The sequence below is a fragment of the Copadichromis virginalis genome, linkage group LG9 (assembly GCF_057382275.1).
Source record: "Copadichromis virginalis isolate Kocher_CV1m ecotype Utaka linkage group LG9, C_Virginalis_male_GT1.1, whole genome shotgun sequence".
Classification (NCBI taxonomy): Eukaryota; Metazoa; Chordata; class Actinopteri; order Cichliformes; family Cichlidae; genus Copadichromis; species Copadichromis virginalis.
In genome coordinates this window covers 25,164,436-25,190,980 of record NC_140626.1, presented here as the reverse complement: position 1 = coordinate 25,190,980, position 26,545 = coordinate 25,164,436, and the positions used below count along the sequence as shown (strand labels likewise).

The 26,545-nt window shown below is 39.9% G+C and overlaps 1 protein-coding gene across 5 annotated transcripts; it reads left to right on the top strand.

Annotated features, from left to right (window-relative positions):
• The first annotated feature begins 587 nt into the window (after positions 1 to 587).
• LOC146701966 (receptor-type tyrosine-protein kinase FLT3-like) lies at positions 588 to 9,710 on the top strand. 5 transcript variants are annotated; one of them, XM_085468431.1, is made up of 24 exons: positions 588 to 651; positions 1,258 to 1,331; positions 2,988 to 3,139; positions 3,221 to 3,342; positions 3,453 to 3,564; positions 3,781 to 3,923; positions 4,137 to 4,315; positions 4,476 to 4,614; positions 4,696 to 4,873; positions 4,989 to 5,089; positions 5,194 to 5,308; positions 5,387 to 5,592; positions 5,685 to 5,788; positions 5,874 to 6,006; positions 6,643 to 6,747; positions 6,828 to 6,938; positions 7,091 to 7,247; positions 7,352 to 7,464; positions 7,597 to 7,718; positions 8,014 to 8,136; positions 8,229 to 8,340; positions 8,428 to 8,527; positions 8,744 to 8,849; positions 8,948 to 9,710. In XM_085468431.1, exons 1-24 carry the CDS (start codon positions 624 to 626, stop codon positions 9,164 to 9,166), a joined length of 3,054 nt encoding a protein of 1,017 aa, XP_085324557.1. In that variant the 5' UTR covers positions 588 to 623; the 3' UTR covers positions 9,167 to 9,710. The 5 variants fall into 5 exon arrangements, with proteins under 5 accessions (XP_085324557.1, XP_085324556.1, XP_085324555.1 ...); XM_085468430.1 differs by having other exon boundaries at positions 5,871 to 6,006; XM_085468429.1 differs by having other exon boundaries at positions 3,218 to 3,342.
• Positions 9,711 to 26,545: the final 16,835 nt, after the last annotated feature.

The following is a 26,545-nucleotide window of genomic DNA, read 5'->3' as shown; positions in this document are numbered from 1 at the left end:
TTATTTTTGGTCTTACTAGATGATGGAACAAATATTTCCCAGCATGCATACAATATCTCTCTTCTCGGGGCGACCGTGGCTCAGGGGGTTGGGAAGCGTATCTGGTTCGATCGCCGGGCTCTCTGTCCTGGTCGTTGTGTCCTTGGGCAAGACACTTTACCCTACTTGCCTACTGGTGTTGGCCAGAGGGGCCGATGGCGCGATATGACAGCCTCGCTTCTGTCAGTCTGCCCCAGGGCAGCTGTGGCTACAACCGTAGCTTGCCTCCACCAGTGTGTGAATGTGAGAGTGAATGAATAGTGGCATTGTAAAGCGCTTTGGGTGCCTTGAAAAGCGCTATATAAATCCAGTCCATTATTATTATGTCTCTGTCATGTTGATAACGTAGAAACCAGCCTCTTCAGTTTTTTCTTAATAAAAACACGCAGAAAAAATGATTGTACTTCCATTTTTTTAAATCTCCAACAATAACGAGAAAACAGTAGTTTCTCGCGTGTATATTTTAGGCTCTCAGCGTCATCCAATGGTCTTATACTTCCTCTATTTATAAGGCACATACGGGCGTCTTGTACGCCAGTCTAGCCACAGAGTGAGCATGTAAAGCAGCCAGAAAATACGCATCAATGCCAAGGCACCAAAATATGATTGCGGGTGAGTAAGACTCTTTCAAATCCCTGTTTTGTGGCCTGAATTATTGCCACTGAAGTAGTGCAACTTTTAGCTTCACGTTTATCATTTAACAGTTAGGGTTCAAAAATTAAAAATGGCGTGTTATAAATAAATATTCAGATATAAAATATTGGGTTGACATCAAGATCTAAATTTTCAGTTTGAGGAACTTCAAGGCTCAGCAGCGACTGACAAGTGTTAAGGCTCACATTTGTAGTTCATATAAGGTGACGGTGATGATGATCTCAGGAAGAAAATAAATATCAGAAATAATAGGTAAAAACACGCAAATTACACTTTGTGTGATTTTTATAGTTTAGAAGTGTTTAACATTTCTAGTTTAATATAATAAAAAAAACTCTACTGTGCCATTAATAAATTCACAGGAAACACTTAACACATCAGTTCATTTGTCCTCATGACTGTGTTGCTTTGCGCTTTTTTCAGATTTGCTTATTTGCTTATGCTGTATTTTCTTTAAAATTAAATAATCAATTCCTGTTTCACTTGTTATTTTCCAGTAAATTTCTAATAATTCGGGAAATGTGCATTTGTTTGAACTGAAGTTTTAATTTTCTGTATCTCCAGCTGTTCTGCTGCTGTGTGCTGTTGGGGCACTATCTGATGATGGGAAGACCCCACCATGTGTGCCCAGTTATGAAGTAAGAGCTGCTTTAACTGGAAAATAATGGGGGAAAACGGCACAATTTAGTAGGTGCTGCACAATTGCTGAACTGACACATAGTAACTGTAAATAATATATGCACAAACCATTAGAATTCCAATATGAAGTAATTGAACTAACTAACTAACTAACTAACTAACTAACTAACTAACTAACTAACTAACTAACTAACTTTTTTGTATAAACAAAAGAAAATATTCTTCAAACTTTGTGTAGCTGTATCTTATTTTCACTAATGACAGTGTCAGTGTTTTATGAGTATGCAAAAACAAAAAAATGCAGAGCAACAAGATGATCTAAAACGTCACAGGGGAAATGGTACTCCTGTTTCATTTCTTGAAATCTGTCACTTTGTCTCATTTCAGTAAAAACTCTGAGTCCAAATTTTATTCCATTATAAAAGTAAATGTACATTTTTTTAACCAGTTCATAGTTTAATATTTTCACACATGTAGTTGTGTGAAAAATAAATCATACCCGCTTTCGTTTCCAAGGTTTTACATGACAGGACAAATTAAAATAATCATTTGACCCTTAGCAGTGACATTATTTGTTTAACAAATACTGAGTCAAATTCAGAAGCTGTGTTTAAAAAATATAATTAGACCCCCAAGATTTAACAGCAATAGCTTTAATAATAGTTTTCTGTGTGAGGTCATCAGTCATTTTTATAGCCCAAATTATCACCCCTACACCACCATGCTTCACAGTTGGTATGAGGTGTTGGTGCTGATATGGTGTGTTTAGTTTTTCATCATATGTGGTGCTGTGCATGACGACCAAACGTCTCCACTTTGGTCTCAACTGCCCAGTGGACATTGTTCCAGAAGTCTTGGTTCAGATGTTCAGATTTGTGCAACTTTGCAAAGCTAAGCTGTGCTGCCATGTTCTTTTTAGAGAGACGAGGGTTTCTTCAGTCTTTTTCTAATTGTACCGTCGTGAACTTTAATAATTAAAATGTTAACTGAAGCCAATAGAGACTGACATGTAGCTCACAAGCTTCTTGCTGATTCTGAGGTTTGCACTGTCTGAATTTGGGGTGAATTTGCTGGGACGTCACTCCTGGCAAGATTGGCAACTGTGTTGACTGTTTTCCACTTGTAAATAGTCTTTCTCGCTGTAGAGTGATGGATTTCAAATGGCCGAGTAACCCTTCCCAGATTGATTGGGAGCAACAATTCCTTCTCTGAGATGATTGTTGATGTTGTTACACTTTCACGCCCCAATTCTCCAGACCAGAAAACCACTGAAACATTTGTTTTATTACAGGTGCTCATGATTACTAAAGATCAGCACTTGGCTGCTACTTACCCTCTTAAATCCTGTGGAAGTAATAAATAGTTACTTTGGTTTTTATACAATTCTTCTCCATTTTTGCTTTATTTTTCTTAAATAACTATATAGTCTAATAATTTATGTGTTTTTATTTTGTCTTAATATGTAAACATAAATAATGTTCATGCTTGGTTTGGTGATTAACAATCTCTCAGCTTTTATTACAACTTCAGACAATTAATTGCTAAATCAACCTTTTTATGTGTTTTTGTAAAGCATTTTTTTAACATCTTGCCATCAGTGATTATTTTATTGCTGCTTAATAAAGGAGGATTAAATGGTGGGTCTTGTTTTTCAGGCAGCATGTTTGACACCAGCTGATTATCAGAATCCATCTGGTCCCATCACCAAAGTTTTGGCTGTGGGTATGAAACTCATCATCTCCCTGGAGTTCCTCGCTGGATCTCCTGTTTGCCACTGGATCAGAGGAGAAGACCGAGTAATGACAGCGTAAGTGACTGTCTGTGTTTCTGTTTGTGTGCTTTATCTTTTTATGTAATTAAACTGAGATGTTTCTTTTAACCTCAGCAGAAATGGGAGTCAGTCCATGGTCACATCACCGCTTTCTGAGACAGATTCAGGGGAGTACACTCTGACGTGTAAATCCAACAATGTCACCATGTTCTCCACGACTGTGATTCTTCATGTAATGAGTGAGTAACAGCTTCTCACCTTCTTTCTTCTATAATACTCACATATTCTCTGTTTGATCATAAATTAGTGATAATAAAAAATGAAGTTAACTGTTTTCTTTGTTGTTTAGAATGTCCAACAAAACCACAGCTGATGCTCGATGGTGTTGACGTGTCAGATACTTCCCCGCATTTTAAGTGCATCTCTGAGGGTTTCCCCAAACCCACAATCAAATGGTCTGGGTAAGATGTTGTCCTTTACATTTGTATGTAAACTTTAGAATAGCAGCACTTCTTAATGTCTGATTTTAGACTGAATCATTTGGAGAGATGCTTTATTTTGGTGGGTGGTTGGGATAAATGGGTATTAGACAAGCTTTGATAATAATGTTTGTCAAAGACACAGCGCTCTGAAAATATAATTTTACAGCACTAACATTTTTCTCTCTGTTTGACCAGTAACAAGGATGAACAACAGAGTTTAAAGGGAAGCGACAGAAAGACAGAGCGCACAATATCAAGCACTGAATATTATAATAGAGGAATGATGTGCTGTGCAACCAATGCTGAAGGACAAGAGTGCTCCCAACTGTATGACTACGGTAACTGGATTTAAATTAATTCATAACAAATTTAATACATCCATAATGAATTTATCCATAAATTATTACAGGAGTTAATTTCAGTAAAATTTGGTTCAAATACTTGAAAAAACAATGTTTACTCAGACATTAACTAACTGATCTCAGAGAAGCAAATGACAAATTCTGCCTGAAAAATATATTTTTGACTTGAGGCCCTGATGTGTGTTTCAGACTTACAGAGCAGCGTAATGAACAAAGATGAGGTATCTACTGTCACCCTGAGCGAAGGTCAGTCTCTGCTGCTTCGCTGCAGAGTAAAGGGATACAGTCTGAGATCACCTGTGTGGGAGAAAGGAGGAAAACACCTCAATGCCAGGACATTTTCATGTACACCAGAGAAGGAGGAGGAGGTACAGTAATGTCCTGTAATCAGGGAGAGTTTCCTTAAACTTTCTTGTTATGTTTGTCTGAAAACTGACCGACCTTTTTAATATTCCTCAGTCTGAGACAAAAAGTACTTCACTGATAATCATCCTGCAAATGATCATTATTATGGGGTTTTTCTTCCAGATGTGCATTAAAAATGACTCACATTCCGGTGTTCAGATGGCCTACCTGTCCATCAGATCAGTGAGAGAGGAGCACAGCGGCACATACACCTGCACGAGTGCAGATAAAAACTCAAAGTCTGTTCATGTTAATGTCTCAGGTCAGTAGACTTCATTTCATGTCATTATTATTTGAAACTGTTCCCACTGAATAAATCTGGTTTATTCTTGTGTTTCCTCAGATGAAGGTTTCCTCTCTGCACAGCTGGATGAGACCAAGATCATATCAGCTCAGGAGGCATCCAGCACCTGCTTGCAGGCCACTGTTTCCTACCATCCTGTTCTCCAGTACTGTTCCTGGGAGACTCCTGACAAAAACAGGGCTAAATGTGTCAGGGAGACATGGGTAACACAGCACAGGTACTTCAATGAAGCAAACTGTCATCATGTAGAAGTGTAAAACTATTCATTCATTCATGTTTTTCATGATCAGTGTAATCATGTGATATGAGGACTGTAATGAACTGTTTCTCAGGACTGTGAAGCTTTGTGATCCACTCATATCAGGAGATTATAAGTTACACCTGGAGGCTGGAGGACAAAAGGAAACAAAGATCATATCAGTGTGTGTTGTAGGTGGGTTAATGTAACCTTTGTTACAGTTGTATTATTACTTAAATTTAATTATAATTTATATTTAAAATGTGAGAATGTTTGAGATCATCTGATTTTTGTTCCAGATGAACCAAAGTTCAACTTCTTGTTTAATAAGGATGATGGTACCCTCAACCTTGAGACTGTCAGTCCTGTGCCAGCAAACTATACCTGGATGTTTTGCTCTAAGTCCAATGACAGGTATGATTACCTGCACAGCCGTTCAGCTCAGAGCATTTTAGCTCTGATTATTTAAACTCCTTTTACTTTGTTTCACAGCTGCAGTGAAATTGACTCATCCTGGGATGAGGTCCCAAATGCATTTCAAATAGATTCTGATGTTTCCTGCTATAAGCCGATCAAGAGCTTAGTGAGCAAAGACGTGTTAAAAGGAGACCAATTCAGGTTTTGTCTGACAAACCCAGTTGGCTCCTGGTGCAAAACCCATTACATGATCATCCCACCTACACCTCAGCCCTCTATTGGTAATAACAAGTCTCATGAATATATTTACTGAAAATATTTGATGAAAAAAAAAATCTAAAAGTTGCTCACATTGTTTTGTTTTGTTTTTTAGGTAAGCCACCTGAGAAGAACTCCTTCCTGCTGACAGTATGTGTGGTTCTGGCTCTGGCTTTGACACTCGCCATCATGGTGCTCACGTATTTTGTCAAAAAGAAGGTAAATATAAATAAGGTGTATCAACATACATATAAATGCAAACACACACAAAGACGTGACACCAAACCTTTTGTGTTTCCAGCAGAAACCTCAATATCAGCCTCAGCTTCAGATGATCCAGATGACTGGACCCAGTGATAATGATTACATCTACATCAACTTCAAGGACTTTGAGTATGACAGGAAATGGGAGTTTCCCAGGGAGAACCTTGAACTGGGTATGAAGTACACCAAGTTACAGGGTTAAATATATGCATCAACACATAAAGGCAATGTAAAGTTTTACACTCAGTCAGTAAGAAGAAGTTTAAAAGAACATTTAAATATATGTAAAATTATTGATTTAGCTGCTAGCAGACCTCCGAAACCAAAGAACAAGAAGCCCTTCAAATGGTAGCAAGACGTACTTGAGGGCTTGCAAAAGACTGAAGCAGAAAAAGAGGAAAAAAGTTCTTCTACATAAATGTGTTATCTGTGAAATATTCAGACTTTCCTCTTTTCATTTTTTTATGAAGAGTTTTACCTTTCTGGGCCTCAAAGTGTTGTCTGAACTCAGCAATACACCACGTTTAAAGAGGAAATGTCTCTTTGCCGGAACTTCTAACCAGATAGATATGTGAAACATATGAAGGGGCCCCAACAGGACACCTCTAAGAGGCCACAACTCTTTGGTTTAATTTTGCAGGACAATCATTTGTCTTTAGTTTTGTTTTGTTTTTTTAATGGCATAAGCTCAATCTAAAAACTAACTTAATGTGAACACTTTTTCCCTCATATTTCATGACAACGTGTTGATAAACGTAGTCAATTTAATATACAAAACAGACTTTTGAGTGTTTTTCTGTCCTCCTCAGGTAAAGAACTGGGCTCTGGAGCTTTTGGCATGGTGGTCCAGGCTACAGCTTATGGCATCAAAAAGCCAGGAGTCTCGCAGAAGGTGGCTGTTAAGATGCTGAAAGGTTGGTATTTGTTTCATGAGAAATGCAGAGCGTTAAAAGGGTTTTACCTAAAAGTGCTAATCTTGTACTTGACTCTGCAGAAAAACACCAGTCTATGGAGAAGGAGGCTTTGATGTCAGAGCTCAAGATGCTAACTCACATCGGACACCATGCCAACATTGTCAACCTGCTCGGTGCATGCACAGACTCTGGTGCGTTTAACGCAGCAGATCACACACATGCACAATAGTCATCAAACTTGGGCTCTTTCAGATGAGACCTACTGCCCTGGTTTCTGATTATTTGATGCTGTATATTAATGTCAAACAGAAGTTTTAAAATAACCTAATTTCCCCTCATCTAGGACCAGTATACCTGATTTTCCAGTACTGCTGCCATGGAGACCTGCTGAATTACTTAAAAAACAACTGTGAACGTTACCACAAGTCTGTCACCGACGCTTTTGACAAAGACCGTTTCAGAAGCCTCTACCACAACCTGCAGCTCAGGAAATGCCCCAGGTGAGACATGTTTCTGTATCAGTGCTGCCTTTTGTTTATTTGTTAAATTATTCTCTGCGAAGTTTGTTTGGCATTACAGTTGTGTTACATTTGTCTTTTCTCAGTGCGCTGGAAGCACCAGTAGATAATTACGTGCCTATGTACACCACTAACACAAGGGGGCAGGAGGACATCGCGCTCCTTACCATCAACTCTGACGACGTGGACAGCTGTGAAGGTGAGAAATGTGATATAAAGCCAGCAGAGCATACACGTTATCATGGTGAAAAAAAACACGTTTAAAAAAAGGTGTATGTGTGAACAGAGGTTGACACACTACTGTGAAATTCAGAACACAATTTATCTGCAGACCCAGAGAGCTTTGAAACCTCAGACGAGCAGACGGAAGACCTGGAAGCCCTGACCTTTGATGACCTGCTGAGCTTTGCCTTCCAAGTAGCAAGAGGCATGGAGTTCCTCTCCTCCAAGAATGTAGGCGGCAAACACCAGACAAACATCTGTCACCCAGCCTCTCTGCAGAAACATATTTAGTCTTTTTTGTTCCTCTGTGTTGATGATTAATTTAGACCTATATTGGCAGACCAAACCTGAAACACCTGTGTTAGTTTCTTAGTTCTTTGCATTTTGTCATAATATATCTATATTTAGGAGATTTGGAATTTTATAAACCGCACAGTTCAAGGGGAAATTATTTAAATATAACTAAAATTGCATATCCAAATAAATACACAAAACATATGCTGATGACTGCTCCTTTTGTCTGCAGTGTATCCATCGGGACCTGGCAGCTCGAAATGTCTTAGTGACAAACGGCAGGCAGGTGAAAATCGGTGACTTTGGACTCGCCCGGGACATCGACAACGACTCCAACTACGTCGTGAGAGGAAACGTATGTTGGATGATCCTTTGGTCATTTTATATTATTCACTGACTCTTATGTTAATCCCTGTGGGTGGGTGACTGAGCCCTGCTGTCTCACAGGTGCGTTTGCCAGTAAAGTGGATGGCTCCTGAGAGCATCTTTCAGGGAATGTACACCATGAAGAGCGATGTCTGGGCTTACGGCATTCTGCTCTGGGAGATCTTCTCACTCGGTAACTTTCACAAACATTAACTCATTGTGAGCAGCACATTCAAAAGATAAACAATCAGTTCTAACGTCTCAATGATGTTTGTCGCAGGTGTCACTCCATATCCGGGCATAAAGGTGGATCATATGTTCTATTCAATGATTGAGAGAGGATTTAAGATGGAGTGTCCATACTATGCCAACGAAACTGTGTAAGTCTCATCTTAAATGTTTCATAAATGTACTAGGTTGTTTTAAGAAAACTATTATTTTAGGATTCAAATAAAGACAGAATCACATTAATACATCAGTAAAAGTCAAAAATAATACTCCATTTCTGTTCTGTTTTGAAACTTTAGCTATTCTGGACTTTTAAATATAATTTTTGCTTTTATTAAGTCAGTAGTGTTGTGAATGTTCTTCTGCAGGTACGGGATGATGCATAAGTGTTGGGCCCTGGCTCCTGCTAACCGCCCCTCTTTCTCCAAGTTGGTGTCCTTTCTGTGTGACCTGCTCCTAGACCAAGAGGAGAACGTAGGCCTTAAAGAAAATCTCAATATTTGTGTTAAATTATACTCCAACATATATGTGAATGTAGCAGCGTAATCACTATCAACATTCACTTTTTGCAGCTCTACCAAAACACAATCAATCAGACTTGCAGCGACTACCAGAATGCGTCGACCATCGTTGACATGTCTGCCTTGACCAAAGCAAGTGAAGAAAAGAAAACCCAGGCCACCAATGACTACTGTCAAACCTGCGCCACTGAAGAAAAGAGAGCAGAAACATGTGACGGAGACACTGTGGCAGCTGAGAAGGAGCTTCTGAAACCATCCGATGCAGAGTGATCGCCTTTATACCTTTATTTTTATCCGTATATCCAACAGCTTGCATAACAATACTGATAAAATGGTACTAACCTAAGATTTTAGAGTAGAATGTACTTGCTTTATATTATATTCAAGGATAGCAAGCAGTTTTGTTTTTAAAGTTTTAAAGTTTTTTTTAATTTTGTGCAGTTTTTATTGTGCAGCTACAAAATACAATTAATTATGAAACTAAAATATTCAGAGGAATGTACTTTAGAGATGTAGCTATGGAAAAAAGATTTCTCCATTATGTTTATATGAAGACTCAGGAATTTATTACATGTTGCATATATTTTGTTATACATGGCAATGTAACGTCTATGTTTTTTTGAATGCATTTATACACCAGCAGAGAATGCAAGCATTATATTTTTTGTACACATTTATTTTTTTCATAATAAACTTTCTTTATATATTTTACTGGAACTTTTACACTATATTACATTTTATCTACAACATTTTATCTTCCGGCATTACACCTGCAATAAAATGTACTTTAAATAAAGAAACTAATTTGGCCATGCCTGGTGTTTCCTCGGCTGTTTTATTCGAGTCTTGTCAAAGAAATAACAATCAGAATTTTTTTCATAAGAATTTCACAGGAAAATACTTTTTATATATACAAATTGTATTTTTCTCTTTAATGGTTTTGTGTTATACTAGAGTACAACACATTCAGAGTGAAAACAAACTGTGCCTGACTTTACAAATTAAGATTTGTTGGAAAAACCACTGATCAGGTACTAAAATCTGATGTTCCTAAGCTGTGGTCTGTGTCCCCCAGGACTGTGAGGCCAAGCGCAGCTCCAGTGTCATCATTAAATATGTGATGAGCATGATCATCAGCCTTCTGACAGAATAGTGTTTTTCTTAACAACCTTGCCCTGATTGTAAACAAGACTGAGGAGCTGACTGTGGGTTTCAGGGTGAATAGGGAAGAGCATGCCCGTTTTTACATCAACTGAGCTCCAGTGGAGCAGGTCAGCGAGTTTAAGAGCCCCAGCTTTCTGAGGTCCTTGCATAGCAGCTCCATTCAAAGTATCCTGCTGTATCATCAGGTTTGGAAGCTGCGCTGTAGAGGAATGCAACGCTCATCAGAGAGTTTACTTATTTATTTATTTATTTGCTCTTTTGCCAGACATATGCACTTTTATTTTCGAATTTTACACGTATCTAAAACATGGTATCTTATTTTGTGGAGCTCTGTAACAAAAGTTTTTTCAGACACTTTTTACTTTTTAAAATCTGTAATGTTACAATAAAGCTGAATGTGAATCCTCAAGCACAGCAGCTATAGACAGGAGTCCACTGCTCAAAGCACCACTACGTGGAAGACACAAACATGGAGGTTTGTGTTGCCACAGCGCCACCTTGGGGAATTTCAGGAAATCCAAAAGTTAACCAGGAGATGTAATTCCAAAAATATATACCACCTTATTCACTTTAAAGATGACAAGTCAGGATGAATTTCAGTTAAAGTTTAAAATATTTGTAAGTGTTTCATATAATGCTAAAGGTCGAAGCTGCTGCCTGTGATGACAGGGGATAAAGGCGAAGCGAGCAGATCCTGACAGACTCATCACAAAGGGAAGGATATGCTGGCTCAGCCCATCGCTCCTACGCAGCAAAACAAAGGAATAAATCAATCATAAAATCACAGTAGAACAAATGAATAATGACTCCTAGTCAAGATGATCTTGGCCTAACAGACACTATAAAATTCAATAGAATTTGCAAAAGGATCAGATTCTTCTGATTACAAACAAAGAAAACACATACAGGAACATCAGTCACACACATGGAAAACATCTGGGTTCACAAAAGAGAAGAAAAAAAAAGAAAATAATTTTTAATAATTATATTATATTTTTTAAATTATTATATTATATTATATTATATTATATTATATTATATTATATTATATTATATTATAAGCATATAAATCTCAGTGTATTTTACTGTATGTAGTAACCATTTGTGCATCGTATAATATTTTTGGCTTTTTAAACACTATTTTTCTTATTTATTGTGCTGTTGTAACCAGTGAGTTTCCACAGTGTGGGATTGAATGAAATGTCTTTTTATTGAATGTTCTAACTTTAAATGTGTGGGTATCCCAAGTGTGCAAGCAGGTCTGAAGAGAAGCTCTTAGTGAAACCATCAACTCAGTATCAACAAACCATAAACCCATCACTCAAAATGAGCCTTGCCCCACATTAAAAGGCAGACCATAAAAGTGACTCTAGCATGAAGAGCGACTCATTCATTCAGTTTATTTTTAAATAAATAATTATGTTACCTCAGAAAGATCCTCCTGATTGAGGATTCCTATGGAAAGTGAAACAGTGTAGTTTCCATTTACGACAGAGAGGCACACTGGGATAATTTCCCATCTTTTGCAGATCATTTAATCATTTAATTTGGAAATGGCACAGTCAGTGTTACTCAGATGTGTACAATATGACCTTGAGTATGTTTTGTTTTGCTTTGTGGCCAGCTAGTTCTATCAGGATCTTTTAAGCTGATTAACTAGATTACATTTTTTTTCTTTCAGACTCTGTCTTGTAATCAAACATTTATTTCTAAGATTAAGCTGTAAGTAATTACTTGTATTTTCCTTTGTGGTGTTCACTGTGAGTGTGTGAAGATGGAAATAAAGATGTAAAAGAATTCTGCATGAAAGTTCACCTTTTCAGTGCTGCATCTTCAACTGGATGTGCTAACTACGTCTTAAATCATCTTGCTAAGGAGAGTGAGAGTGTGTCCTCCAGGCTCACAATTCATTATGAGAGACTTCTATGTTGATGACGCTGTCACAAGCATAGCAGATGTGGATGAAGCTGTTCAGCTTGCAAAAGAAGCCCAAAAGTTCTGTGCTATGGGTTTACTGTGACTAAGCAAAGTTGTGCATAGTCGTAGTGCTTGAGCGTAAAACCATCTGAGCGTGCAACTGAACCAAAGGCTCTTGATCTCATCTTTAATGATCCATCACTGTGAAGAGCCTTAAGAACCCACTTGGACATTGAATCAGACAGTTTCAGTTTCTATACCTTTCTGAAGGATCAACCAGAAACCCGACGTGGCATACTCTCCACAGCTGCCTCTCTTCATGAATCATTAGGGCTTGTTGCTCCTTTCCTGCTAACTGGGAAGAGGGTGTTTCAAGAAATTGTAGGCATTTCACAGGCTGGGATGTCCCACTCATCAGTTAACCTCAATCAGTCTGAAGATGCTGGAAGAGTGATCTGGCATTTGGAGAAAATCACATGCCTCACTGCTATGTATCAACTGACTTTGGAAAGATCAAATGGTTATGGCCAGTGTTAATATTTGAGACACGTGAATGAAAATGGATCTCTTAATTGTGATCTGGTCGTGTCAAAGTCCACTGGAGCTACATTCAAGGCTGTGACAATCCCCAGGTTAGAGCTGACTGCTGCTGTTGTGTCCATCGCAGCAAGCACTGCTCTAAAGGAAGAACGTGGAATTTCAGGGATTGATTAATATTTCTGTACAGACTCCAAGGTTGTACTAGGGTACAGCAACAACAAACCATGTCGTTTTCACATATTTGTATTGAATAGGGTTCAGAAAACTCATCTCAGTACAACTACTCAGCAAAGGTGATATGTCTCCACTAACAAGAATCCTGCAGACCTTGCTTCCGGAGGTTCAAGTGCAAGCAAGCTTCTCACATAAAACTGGTTTACTGGACCCAAGTTCCTATGGGAGAAAACAGTGCCTCCACCTGCAGAGGTAATCCCAGAAATCTCACTTGGGTGACCTGAAGTTAAAAAGGTTCAAACACTAAATGTGCAGACTGCACATTTCTGTCTCTCTCATCCAGATCAGATTAACTTCATTATGAATGCTCTCCATTCAAGCCATGTAGGAGGTATGTGGGAGAGACAGATCAGAACAGGAAGGAATGTACTTCGGTCCAATCTTCCACCCTCACGTGAAAGATTGGATGATGCCAGTGTCTATTGTGGACAGTCGTCTACTCACTGTGGATAGCCTAAATGATGCAGATGGTCCTGAACCACTTACTCCCAATCACATACCATGAAACCATGAAACACACTTAGTCTTACCACCTGGAATCCAACACCATCAGAGAGGACATTCAATTCAATTTTATTTATATTGCGCCAAATCACAACAACAGTCGCCTCAAGGCGTTTTATATTGGACAGTAGATCATACAATAATAGATACAGAGTAAAACCCAACAATCATATGACCCCCTATGAGCAAGCACTTTGGCGACAGTGGGAAGGAAAAACTCCCTTTTAAGAGGAAGAAACCTCCGGCAGAACCAGGCTCAGGGAGGGGCGGGGCCATCTGCTGCGACCGGTTGGGGTGAGGGAAGGAAAACAGGATAAAGACATCCTATGGAAGAGAGACAGAGATTGATAACAGATATGAGTCAATGCAGAGAGGTCTATTAGCACATAATGAGTGAGAAAGGTGACTGGAAAGGAAAAACTCAATGCATCATGGGAATCCCCGAGCAGCCTACGTCTATTGCAGTATAACTAAGGGAGGATTCAGGGTCACCTGGTCCAGCCCTAACGACATGCTTTACCAAAAAGGAAAGTTTTAAGCCTAATCTTAAAAGTAGAGATAGTGTCTGTCTCCCAAATCCAAACTGGAAGCTGGTTCCACAGAAGAGGGGCCTGAAAACTGAAGGCTCACATGCATAGTTCTAAGAGGTGGTGTCACATTCAGTAGCAGAGCAATTCTGGCCCTGCTGGAGGAGAATATCTCTCTATTATTGCAACTAGACAATGCTGGCGTGTTTCTAGAAGTGATCTGAAAGCTGGTCACAGAGTCATCAAAAGGGGAGATGATCTTTCACGGACTGAGTGGAGATTAGCCATAGTTGTAGAAACGGTGGCTGATTAAGATGGACTTGTGAGGAAAGTTAAGATTCGTCTTGTGGAACAGAAAATGAGAAAGGAGGGACAACATTCTGGCAAGCTGAAGACTGATCTTGCTCTTAGAGGCTGTTTAACGCAATGACTATAGTTTTTACTGTATGAAGACTTTATGTGTGGACTTTATCTGCATAAATAATTCTATTTCCAGTGTGTAAAAAGCCTTGTGGTTAAAGGTCATTTTGTGTTTAAAATCATTAGTGTTATATATCTCTTTTTTGTTAGAACACTTGTGATTTGGTGGGAGTGTAAATGACCTTTGAATGCTCAGACTTTTTTGAGTAATACTTCACATATATTTGTTTTAATAAAAAAATATTGTGTTTACTATATGGTTAACATGATGTTTTTATATTCAAACATTTGGGAATTAAGTCTCCTGCCTGGCATGTCTGGACACCATCATGGTGATTAACCTATTTAATCTCCTCGGGTTAAATTCCCCTGTAGGTGGCGCTGTGGCAGCAACAAATTTTCCCTTCGGTATGCGAGAATGAAAATTTGGAGGCAGAGAAACATGACTGCAGGTAAGTCAGAGTATTTAAATGTTCCTCAGAATTGATGGTAATCACAGACTTGCAATCAAGATTTTCATAGTTGGTCGGAGCTAAATGTTGAGTTATGAAGCATTTTGTCAATAACACTCAGCTGTCCTTCAGAAATGCAGTCTAAGAACCTGAGATAGGCCTATTGTGACGAACTGATTTGTGTTCTTCATTCTTCATACAATGTCATTGTTTGTTTTGAATTTTTAGTTTAACATTAAAATACACCATAATGACTATTGTGCGTACTTATGACTGAGAAGAGCAATTTTGTCATAATGATGCATTTTTTTTCCTTTATGTGGTTTTTCCCACTGATGTTTATATATTTATTTAGATGTTTCAATAATAGTTTCAACTATTACAAGATTATTAACTACAAGAAAGAACTGCAAACAATTACCAACTAAAGATTCAGTTTTCTGTCTCTCCAGCTGTTTTGCTGCTGTGTGCTGTTGGAGCGCTCTGCTCTGATGATGTGAAGACTCCAGTCTGTGTATCCAGTCATGAGGTAAGAGCTGTTTTAACTAAACACTGAATTGTTTGATACGCCCCTGTTGAACAGTCAAACTGATACAGTATGGCATTGATCTAGAGATCTTTCCACCAGTGATTATTTCACTGTTCCTTAATGAAGGAAGGTTAAATGTTGGCTCTGGTTTTTCAGGCAGTATGTTTGCTACCAGCTGATTATCTGAATCCGTCCCATCAGCAAAGAGTTGGCTGTGGGTAAGAAACTCATCATCTCCCTGGAGTTCCTCTCTGGATCTCCTGTCTGTTAATGGATCAGAGGAGAAGACCGAGTAATGACAGCATAAGTGACCGTCTGTGTTTCTTTGTGTGCTTTTATCTTTATACACTGATAAAAGCTATTTTGGAGAGAGGTATATATAATCTATGCAAATCATATAAAATTTACTCTATTATTGCACTCAGCCAAGGAATTATAAAGTAATGGGTTTATTATACCCTTTTCTTAAGAGTAACAACATTACATTAAAAAATGCAGTAAAATATACCCCCAAACCGTGAGTCTTATGTTCCTAATTTGCCATGCGCCAGACCGCGCTTTTTGACTGAGCGGGACTGCAAGAAAATTCTGGGGGGGGTTTTCGGCTTCCATCGAACCCGATCGAACCACAGAAGTGAAGGTAAGCTATTTACACAGGGTGAATAATATATAATAGCGCATACAAATGGTAATTTTTGAAGTGATGAGCTATTACACTTTACTTGCATTGCTTAGGTCTGTGTAATGCACCATTACTTGAAATGAAACTTTTAATCTGTTGCTGTCTGTTAACTGTCTAGACAACTGCTGGTAAGTTGCAATGAAATGTGTTCGTGGTGCGGTTTTTATCAGTCAGCATGCATGACCAGTCCCGGACTGGTAATCGGAACACTGAGGTCGTGTCCAAATTCATGGGCTGAATCCTCCTGAGGACCCGGCCTTCGTGGGCTATGTGGGCCGGGTCCTCAGAAGGTCGGGTAGGCCGGATGTAAACCTACGTTTAACCTGAGTAGCGAAAGACAGCAGTGATCTGAAAATGATGTGCCGGGAGTTGTGCCGTTCTCGGCGGCTCTAGTGACCCTCGAGCTCCCGGCTAGCTATCGAGCTGGTGGGTAACAGACGTCTCCGAAAACCTCGAAGCACTTTTGCAAATATGCGATATCTTGATAAACCGAGCAGATATTTGAAGTTTACACACCCTCATTCTCGGCTGAAAATATGTTAAAAGTTTATTATATGACCCAGAAAGAATAATAAGAGTAATTTTAAAACTTAGTAGTGGCCGCCATTGCCGGAAACTGGAGTTTGGCTGGGCTGCGCTATGAATTCTGGGATATGGTGGGCCATGAGGGACACACCCGACCCATCCTTCAAATTCGGGGAAAAGGAGGACACATTGGTCAGCCTTCGGCGCGACGCTGTGACGTAATCGGTCTACAAATGCGTCCCGGGAGGATGCAGCCCATGAATTTGGACGCCCCCAATAATTACAATCGCGGTCTTTGCAAACTACTTTCCTGCCTTGATGGAAAAGAAAATGGACGTCAGACGATTTTTAATTATTATTTTTTTTGAGAAAGGAGAGTGGCAATCCTTAAGTTGTGGTGGCTCTGCTTCTGGGTAAACACATAAAGCAGGTAAACAAACTTAAATCCGGTATGTCTTTGAGATTCTATGAACACTGGTAAATGGACTGATTCTTATGTAGCGCTTTTCTACTCTCCCGGAGTACTCAAAGCGCTCTATACAACATGCCTCATTGCCATCAAACACGACTGTTGGGCAGATTATTCCCAACAGTCGTGTTTTAAAACTCTTAAAAAACAGCTGTTGCATCCGTCTGCTTCTCCCCATTGATCTTCACTGTAGCTCATCATCCCGGAGAGCTCACTGAAAGCTTTCTCCCAGCTGTAACTGGCGGTTTTGTTTTAGCAGCACCAGAACTTTCTGAAAAAGCTCTGAAGCATGTTTGCTTGTATTTAAAAATGTGCGCAGCAGTAGTCGATTGTTCTGTCATGCAGATACCGCTTTGCTCCCGTATCTGCTTCATAATCCGCTCAGCTGTTCGCACTGCGGGGAAACACTGGGACACAGCAGCATCATGAACTCCAGCTGTAGGGAGATTTTTCAGCAGCAAAACGAATAAAGCCAACGCGAAACGATCAGTAAAAAACAAAGACTGCTCTGAGAGTTTGAATTATTAACTGTATTTATTGATGTGTGGTTAAAGAGTATCTTACTCATCAGTAAGTAGGGGCAGGTCCTGCCTTCCTCACCTCTGATTGGATAGTGAAAGAAATCTCCGTCCCGGGTCATCCGTGGATCGGGTTTCCTCCGAGGCGTGGGCACATATAAGCAGAGTTTTGTCTTTACCCTATAAGATTCAAAATTATTCAAAGTAACACTCAGGTATGCCGTTCAGCAGGTTAGTTACGACGTCGGGAGTAGCTTGGGAGAACAAGGAAACACAGACTGCTTCAGGTTGCTTTCCCAAAATCAACTCAAAGGTTTATTCATCAGACAACAGTTTATATAGAGGAAAAAGGTTCGTGTGTCAGCAGATTCTCAGTTCAAACCGGTACAGACCAAATAAGGAAGCGTCTTCCTGCCCTCTGAGCAAAGAAGTATCCTTTGTATAGTTTATCAGTTCAGCTACAATTTATGATTATCCCAGCGAAATACACTCCTAGACATAGAATACAGAGTTCTTTCATTAGTGAATTCTGAAACAAACCACCTGGCCTTTAACAAGCTCTTTTCTAGGAGATAAAGAAGGGAGGATGGGAATAAGGAAGTGATCTCTGTGGTATTTTCGACCTTGGTACCAGCCTGTGATTCTTACACATTAATTCTTGGGTCACAGAGAAAGAGAAAAACAACTAGTAAATGGGCCTTATTGAGTAACAGTTTTCCTGTATAATATCACTATAAAACAATATCCTGTAAATGCTACCATGGTATCAAAATATCACAACAGATAGAAAGTCTCTCCTACTTACTTATGATTAAGATACTCGCTCACGGGGCGGGACAAGTGTGTCTGAGAGAGGGAGGGCGTCTCATGGGACCATCAGTGTTTCCAACGGTCTCTGACTGAAAGTAGCTGAAGTTGTCCCAGTCCAGGCCTGTGCATGACTGTCTGACTGCTTGTTTTAAGTTTAAAAATTAGTCAATGCTAGCTTTTTCTAAAATATTGAAATAGCAGATGTTAAAAAATAAAACAAAGTACTACTGTATCCCACTAGTATGTGTGAAAATACCCACTGTTGCTGCACCTGCGTTTAGTTTTGTGGGATCAAGTAAAATATTTTTAAATTGATTTATTATTGTATTGGGTAGTGTCAGAACATCAGTGCTTGATAATTGTTTTCATAATCATACGTCCCCAATTATTCAGCGGGCCACATATAGCAACCTGGTTCTTTTAAACACCTGGGGTCCAAATTAATTTTGAATATTATATGTCTGCGCTATAATTAGGAGCAATACGGCATGTTCTGTGAAGCATATTACATCTATGAATATGATCTATGCAGTTAATTCCATGAAGCATGCATATTAATCTATGCAATTGCAAATGCCTTTATTTTAGTGAGGTAAGTACACAATCTGTTATTTCTGCATAACAGACCCTTGTTAAAATCCAGTGGCACCAAGGTATCATACAATAAAATAATGTGAATACATAAGTAAAAGAAATTCCTATACATGCCCCTTCCTGATTTCTTATGTTTTAACATGTTTGTTACACTTACATGTTTCCAAATGTTAACACAGATGTTCAGAGTAAATACAGATTGTAGTTTTTTAAATGATGATTTCATTTAGTTTGGGGAAACAGCTCTCCAACTTTACCTCATGTAGAAAAAGTCATTTCCTTCTAAACCTAATAAGTGGTTTTGTCATCTAGCAAGAACTGCAATCAAGCATTTGCAATAACTAATAAAAAAAGCACTTGGGACAATTGTGTTGGTGACAGCTTTTGTTATAATATCAATAATATTTCTGGGATACTGTTACATGTTTGCATAGACTTTTGTGGAATATGGAGACACTCCTGGCATTATATGAGCAAAGTGAGACTCATTTTTTAGGGTTGGTGGAGATGAGTGTGAAGATCCAAACAATCCCTGTCAGTGATGGAGAAGCTTTGATGAAAATATTTGGTAAAAAGTTCACCAGCATGAAGGAAATGAAGTTTCAAACTTTCCTTAGGAGGAGCCCAGCACGCCTGCTTAAAGAAAAGTAAGTGTGGCGATGTGGATGCTTGCAGCGACTGCTGTATAGAGGCCATCCTGCTACACATGAAACACATCAGAGTCATAATTGTTATTTTAGTCACGTCTTTGTTTATTATCCTTATTGTTTTATTTGGGACTGTTTGCAGACATCTCAGAGAGAGGAGACACCAGCATCTGAACAGAGACTCAAACCAGCAACCTGCAGCTCCCTGCTTGGCTGCTCCAGTTTTCTCCTCACTCATGTTGCCCACCAGTGATTTCTAGCTGCCCACCCACACAGCAGGCTAGAATATGCGCTGAGCCTCAGCACCCAGTACTTGGACATGTTTTCTTTATTAAATAATGAACCAGACCCCAAAAAGTAAACAGCTGTTATTGCTAGGCAACGGGAGCAGCATTTGGCGATGCAGCACCTGACATTCCTGACCATGTGGGCGGAGCATGCATGGAATGGAATGTTTAGTAGAACTGTGCAACACAAGCACTTAGTTACAGCATGTTTCATTGTATCCAGACACAGCTAGAGACACATCTACAGCAGCATCTCTGTGCAGGACAAACGACAGTTGACGAAGAAAACATCAAAAACTTCACTCCTCTACAATACGTTGGTTTATTTGTTTAAAAGGCCAAAATGAATCGAGGGAGAATGAGAAGAGGATCGGCGAGTGCTTCACCATACAATACAGTACAGCTGATTAACCTGCAAGAGGAATTTCAAATGATACAGGCTGAAAATGTCAAATTAAAAGAAGAGGCAGAAAAATCAAGAGGAGAAGCTAAAAATTCAAAGTTTGAAACTGAAGTAGTATTGCAGGAATTACTGCATGTGGGTCTCAAACTTAAAGGAGAGAAAATGGGAAAACAACAGGCAGAAAACGAGACTGAAAACATGAAGAAAGAACTGTTGGAAGCTCAAAAAGCATTGGAGGAAGAGAAAACCACAGCACAAGAAGCCAAAAATAAATATCAAACTGCAAAGAAGGAGGCAGGAAATGTGATTCAGGAATTACAGGAGGTGCGGGAAGCTTTTGAAGAGGGAAAAAGGAAAATGCAGTTGGCAACACAAGAAGCTGCAAATGTAATGGCTGAAGCTGAAACACTAAGGAAGGAATTACTGCATGTAAAGCACCAACTTGAAGAGGAGAAAAAACGTAAACACGAGGCAGAAAATGAGATTGAAAATATGAAGAAAGAATTGTTGGAAGCTCAAAAAGTGTTGGAGGAAGAGAAAATTAAAATACAGGAAGCAAAGAAAGAAATGGAAGATACAAAGAGTTACACTCAAAACATGAAGAAGGAACTGATGAAAGTGCAAGAAGAACTTGCAGAAGAGAAAATTGAGGTGAAGGCATTCAAGAAAGAAATGACCGGCTCTGCGGTGACCAGGAAAGACTGCAAAGACGCACTTAAAGAAATACGAAAGCACAAAAAGGAAGCTAAAGAGCTCCTCAAACAGAAAGTGAAACTGGCCAAACAGCAGCTGAAAGAAAAATTTAAAGATGCCGAGGAGCAGCTCAACAAAACCTTAAAAGAACAGAAGGCAAAAGAAAAGCAAGCCGAGGACAGGAGGGGATTCTGGAGCAGACTGCTGAGAAAGAGCTGATCCAGCAGCATCGAGTTTGAGGAGATCAATAGTTTCTTCCTCCTCTCTCCACCTTTCTTTCACCCCATCCTTCTTCTTGGGACGTTTGGTTGTTTTTTTAAAAACTCTAATCTAAATACATGTACTGAAATACACAAATAAAATTGCCATAACTTGACCTCATGTTGCCTGCTTCTTTTCTTGTGTGTCTGTGGATGTAAAACAGTAACACACTTTCTGCTCTGTGTCTTTAATTGTAAATAAATGCAATATGCTTTCATTTTAAAATGCAGTGCAAAAAACTTCTGCTCTAAATCTTTTTTTTTAGCAAAAAGCTTTTTTTTTTTGCCTGTTGTGGAAGTTTTCCATTTAAATAAAGCCTGCAGACGAGCGGTGAGCGGTAGCTAACATTCCGCATGACCGCGGGACAGACGGTCAGCAGAGTCTCCCTGAGCCTAGCATGGCTCTCAGTTAAATACCTTCTCCAGGAACAAAAGGCAGTACACAGCTGTTTCACACCTTAAGGTTCACACTCCCTTGCTACCTCCCAGAGTCCTCGAAGACACAAAAGACTCTTCCTGTGGAGTTGTCTGCTTCCCCCAACTTCCTTACTAGACAACCACCATTTGTCTTACTGTATGAGTGTGAGACATGTTAAGTATAACAGACAGACAGACTTCTCAGATAAGAGGAGCAAAGAAAAACTGAAGAACAATATTCACCTTATGTTTAATTTCTACCTTCATTAAAGAGACTCAGAGAAATTTTGAGGTTAGATAAATAACTTGTAACCAGGTACATATCTGAAAATTTCTTTTGTGTAATGTATTTTCTTATTTTTGTTGCATGAAGAATCTGTGTATGTGGACACTCACTATTTGCCCTCTTTTTCAGATCCTCACGTGTGTCCTTTACAAGCAGAGACTCACTGATAAACGACTCTGTTACCAGTTCTAGGGCTGACGCACCCACCCACATCCCCACACCCGGTGTATCCTTTATAGGTATGCAAGTTTCTAAATGAAATAAATCACATTGACCTTAAAAATGTGGTTAATCTTAACCAAAATCCTCAGTTATGGGAAAATGAACTGGAAATGCAAGTTGTGCAACTTCACAACCACAAAAAGATTAGACCTGCTGAAACACGTCAGGCTAATACATGGGCATTTTGGTCGAGTCCACTCCATACCCTGCCTTCATGCAGATTGCCCTTGCACTGTCAAGACATGGGGTGCATTAAGGACACATTTGTCAAGGCATCATTCACAGTCATCCCAGCCAGGCAACATCCTTTCATTCACGTGCATTGTCTGTAATTCATGCTCTTTTGACAGTGAGAGGCAGTTTTTTGAACATCTTGTGGCCATCTAAAAAAGTTTGAAACTGTGCCATGTGTTTTTGAGGATTGTGATTATAAGGTTAACAAATACACAACATTCCACAGCCACAAGAGTAGAAAACACAACCCACATTCCTTGGAAGATTTCAAGACTAATGTTCTTCATCAATACCAAAAGAACCCGGATGAAGAATGTGACATTGTTGACGATGACAATGAATGTGGCTCAGTCCTTGAGGAGGATGAGGACTTAAACAAAATTATTACTAAGAAAGTGGGGCTACTCCTGAAAATGGAGAGCATTTTCAGTGTCTCCAATTCATGCATTGACGAACTAGTAGAGGAATTTCATTTCCTTACAGCATCTGCATCTGGTCCCGTCATTAAAGAAATAATTCTGAGCACTTTGAGAAAACATGGCTGTACATTGGAAGACTCAGTGATTTCAGAACTGGTCAAAGACCTTTGCCGGCTAAGCCCTGTCTGTGCTGCTTTAAGAGTGGAAGGGCCTTTAAGCAGTCAGTTCAGGAGAGAGCAATTTAGAAAGGAGCATCTCTCATTGACTGAACCTGAGGACATACTTGATAGTACAGATAATAAAACTTTTCAGTATATACCAATCCTCCCATTATTATCTCAACTTGTGGACAACAGAGACATTCAAAACACAATATTACAAAACAAAAGGCCATCTGATGTCTCTTCAGAATACAAATCATTTAATGATGGATCTTTACTAAGAGAAAACAGCTTTTTATGTGAAGACGAACTTAAACTCCCACTCATCCTTTAAATAGATGACTTTGAGATATGCAACCCTCTGGGAACATCCCGCAAGAAGCATAAAGTCACAGCTGTGTATTGGGTGTTTGCAGACATACCTGCCACATTGAGATCTACACTGACTTCCATTTACTTAACCATTTTATGCAAGGCAAATGATGTCAACCAGTTTGGCTATGCAAAAGTTTTGGACCCACTGCTCAAAGATTTGAAGTCCTTTGAAGATAATGGTATTTTTGTTTCAAGTCTGGGCAAAGTGGTCAAGGGCACTGTACTTGCTGTAGTCGCTGACAATCTTGGCGCTCACTCAATAGGCAGGTTTGTTGAAAGCTTTTCAGCTTCACATTTCTGTCGAAAGGTCACAGATCCAGGAGCATGAAGTAGGAGAAGGACTGTTTCCTCTACGGACTAAGTCATCCATGTCAAAGCAGCACTGTCTGATCCTGCAGAAGCTCACCACTGTGGAGTTAAAAGACAGTGTCCAATCTCAGACAGACTCAGTCACTTTCATGCTACATCAGGTTATCCCCCAGATGCTTTGCATGATTTGCTTGAAGGGATTGTACCTGTTGAAATTTCACTCTGTCTTGATGTGTTAATCAGGAAGAAATACATATCTCTTGAGCAGCTCAACCGTTCCATCCGTTGCTTTCCTTACAAATGGAGTGACAAAACAAACTGTACACAACCCATTGCCCCAAATTTCACAGCGCGAAAAAGTGTAGGAGGTAATGCACACGAAAACTGGTGTTTGTTGAGAATGATACCACTCATGATTGGTGACAAAGTACCAGAAGATGAGCCTGCTTGGGAGGTTTTGATGACCCTGAAAGATGTTGTTGAGCTTGTCATGGCTCCTCTCCACACAGATCACACAATAGGATACATGCAAAGTAAGATCTCAGAACACCATTACAGATATTTAGAAGTGTTCCCAGAGGAGAAACTGAGACCAAAACATCACTTTCTTGAGCACTATCCTTTGCTTACAACTGTTTACTAGGGGTTCAACGATACACAAAATTCACAGTTCGGTTCGGTTCGATACTTTGGTGTCACGGTTCGATATTTTTTCGATACAAAAAAAATGTTCATGCCTTTTTAATTTGTCATTTATTAAATTTTCACGGCACATTCCGCACCACATCTCTGTGCGTTCATCATTTGTTTGAAGCCAGCTCACCTCCTGCAACTACTTTTCCGAGAATACGCGCTTCTTTTGTGGTTTGGACTCCTGACATTTCTTTGGAGGTGGAGGAACACCAAAGTAATTGCTTAAAGGAGCTTCTTCGACATCTTTAAGAGTTCTAAACAAATGTCTGTCCTCCTGAAAATCTTATGTACGCAAACACGCGTTGCAACTTCCTTATCTTGTGCGCATTTTTTATTTTGACAGCGAATGCGCACCTGCGGACCACTTATGTGCAGCCCTGGTTATTTAGCTCGTCATATTGCAGCCACAGAAATTCTTTTGTCCATGAAACCATAAAGCTGCACTTTCTTTTTGCCTTATAGTCTGATTTGTCATAACTTTTCCGTTTTGTGGTAAGCTTTTCTTTGGCTGTCACTTCTTCACCCTGACCTGTCTTATTTGGCTCAGCAGAACTAAAATATATATCCTTCTGCTTTTACACACGCACTCACATAATGCTCAGCGATCCTCTGCGCGATCAACCTCTCACATGTTTAAGCTGCCAGAGATTTCACTTGTCATGTTTGCATAGTAAGCTAACGATGTCAGAGGAATTGGTGCGCAAATTATCGTCACTCACCAATCAGTGCTGTCGCTCTCTATACATAGTTCGCGCGATTGCAAAGTGAAAGCAAAAAACAAGCGCAAATTCAAACGCGATTTCAATATGTCACTGTGGAATACACCAGGCACAGACACACGCACACACAGGTAGGTACAGCCAACTTCCACATTTATTCAAGTGTTGTTGTTTTGACAGCTGACTCAGTCACACAGTCTGACAGCTCACGAGCCCAGCTGATCTCTCTTCTGGCCGCTCCTCCTCGTCTCACTATAAACACAGCGGAGGGAGACCATCATCAGTCCATAAACAACATCAGCTGTTCTTACCGGCCTCGCAGCGCCGCCCTGTTGAGCCTTCCGCTCCACTCCTCCCCTGCAGCTGCGCCCGGGGCCACGCCTCCGCCACAGTCACATATTGACAGTGGCTCACCGATGCCAATGACATAATTACCCGGCTACATTTCCGAAAGAATGCAAAAGCATTGACATATATTTTTCCTTCCTACGATAGGCCGACGGGCAGGGCAGAGATAGATTTTGGTAGCCCGACTGGAAAAATTTTGCGAGCCCTGTATCTGATTGAGGAATCACTCATCTTTGGAAAAGAGAGTTTATTACAGAGAAATGTCCCTTTCCAAAATAAAAGCTATACTATCCGCTTCTTCTGGGCTATATTCTCAGCAGCATATTAAACATATCAGGTCCCCATAAGGAGAATCCTGTGCTAACGGCTGTCTAAATGACTCGGGTAAAGTTTGTAGCATGCGTGCTTGTTGTTTTTGTCGGCTTCCACTTGTCTTTGCACTAGGATGATGTCGGAGTAAATGTGCAGTCATATTTGTTGTGTTCCCACTAGTGCTTTCAGGTTAATCTCGTTGAAATGACGTTAACGCCACAACACGGCAAATCTCCGTTAACGAGCTACCGCGGATCGCCCTGAGCGTGGGGCTGGACGGCCAACACGTTAACGAGCTAACTGCGCTAACACACTAGCTCCCACCCATGTAATTGAGCATTGCGTGGCACATCCAACATACTGTTTTACTTTAGTCCATGACGCGCTTACCTTCAGGGTCATACGTCACATGAAAACCAAAATAGTTCCAAACGCCAGATCTGAATGAGGATGGGGGAGGTTCAATTTGCCATGTTGCAAGGAGAGCTTAACTTCTGTCTCGCTAGCTTGCCCTGCGCTCAGTGAATCTGCACTCGACTACTCCGCCTAGGCTGCACTGTCGAGTGCAGCTTGCCCTGCGCTCAATGAATCTGCACTCGACTGCTCCGCCTAGGCTGCACTGTCGAGTGCAGATCCACTGAGCGCTCAACACAGACAGCATCGTCAGAAGGAAAGTTGATAAAATAAATTAAAAATTTTGTATTGTTCGATACATATGCGTACCGAACTGCACTGTATCGAACGGTTCAATATCGATACGAATATCGTTGCACCCCTACTGTTTATGGGCCACTTGTACATTTCTGGACTATGCGATTTGAAGCCAAACATCGATTCTTTAAACGGATTGTGAGGCAGACTGGGTGTAGAAACATCCTCATGACAATGGCGAGAAAACACCAATCGATGATTGCATATCATACCCACGATTACAACCACCAAAGGCCAGCACTGTCAGTGTCCCAGAAGACTCAAGTGG

What these genes read in the sequence shown, in the direction of transcription:
- LOC146701966 (XM_085468427.1), top strand. Translation starts at nt 624, where the DNA reads ATGCCAAGGCACCAAAATATGATTGCGG. An exon ending in TGTGATTCTTCATGTAATGA is followed by an intron (nt 3,343 to 3,452) that starts GTGAGTAACAGC and finishes TTTGTTGTTTAG; the next exon opens with AATGTCCAACAAAACCACAG. An exon ending in CTGGGAGATCTTCTCACTCG is followed by an intron (nt 8,341 to 8,427) that starts GTAACTTTCACA and finishes TGTTTGTCGCAG; the next exon opens with GTGTCACTCCATATCCGGGC.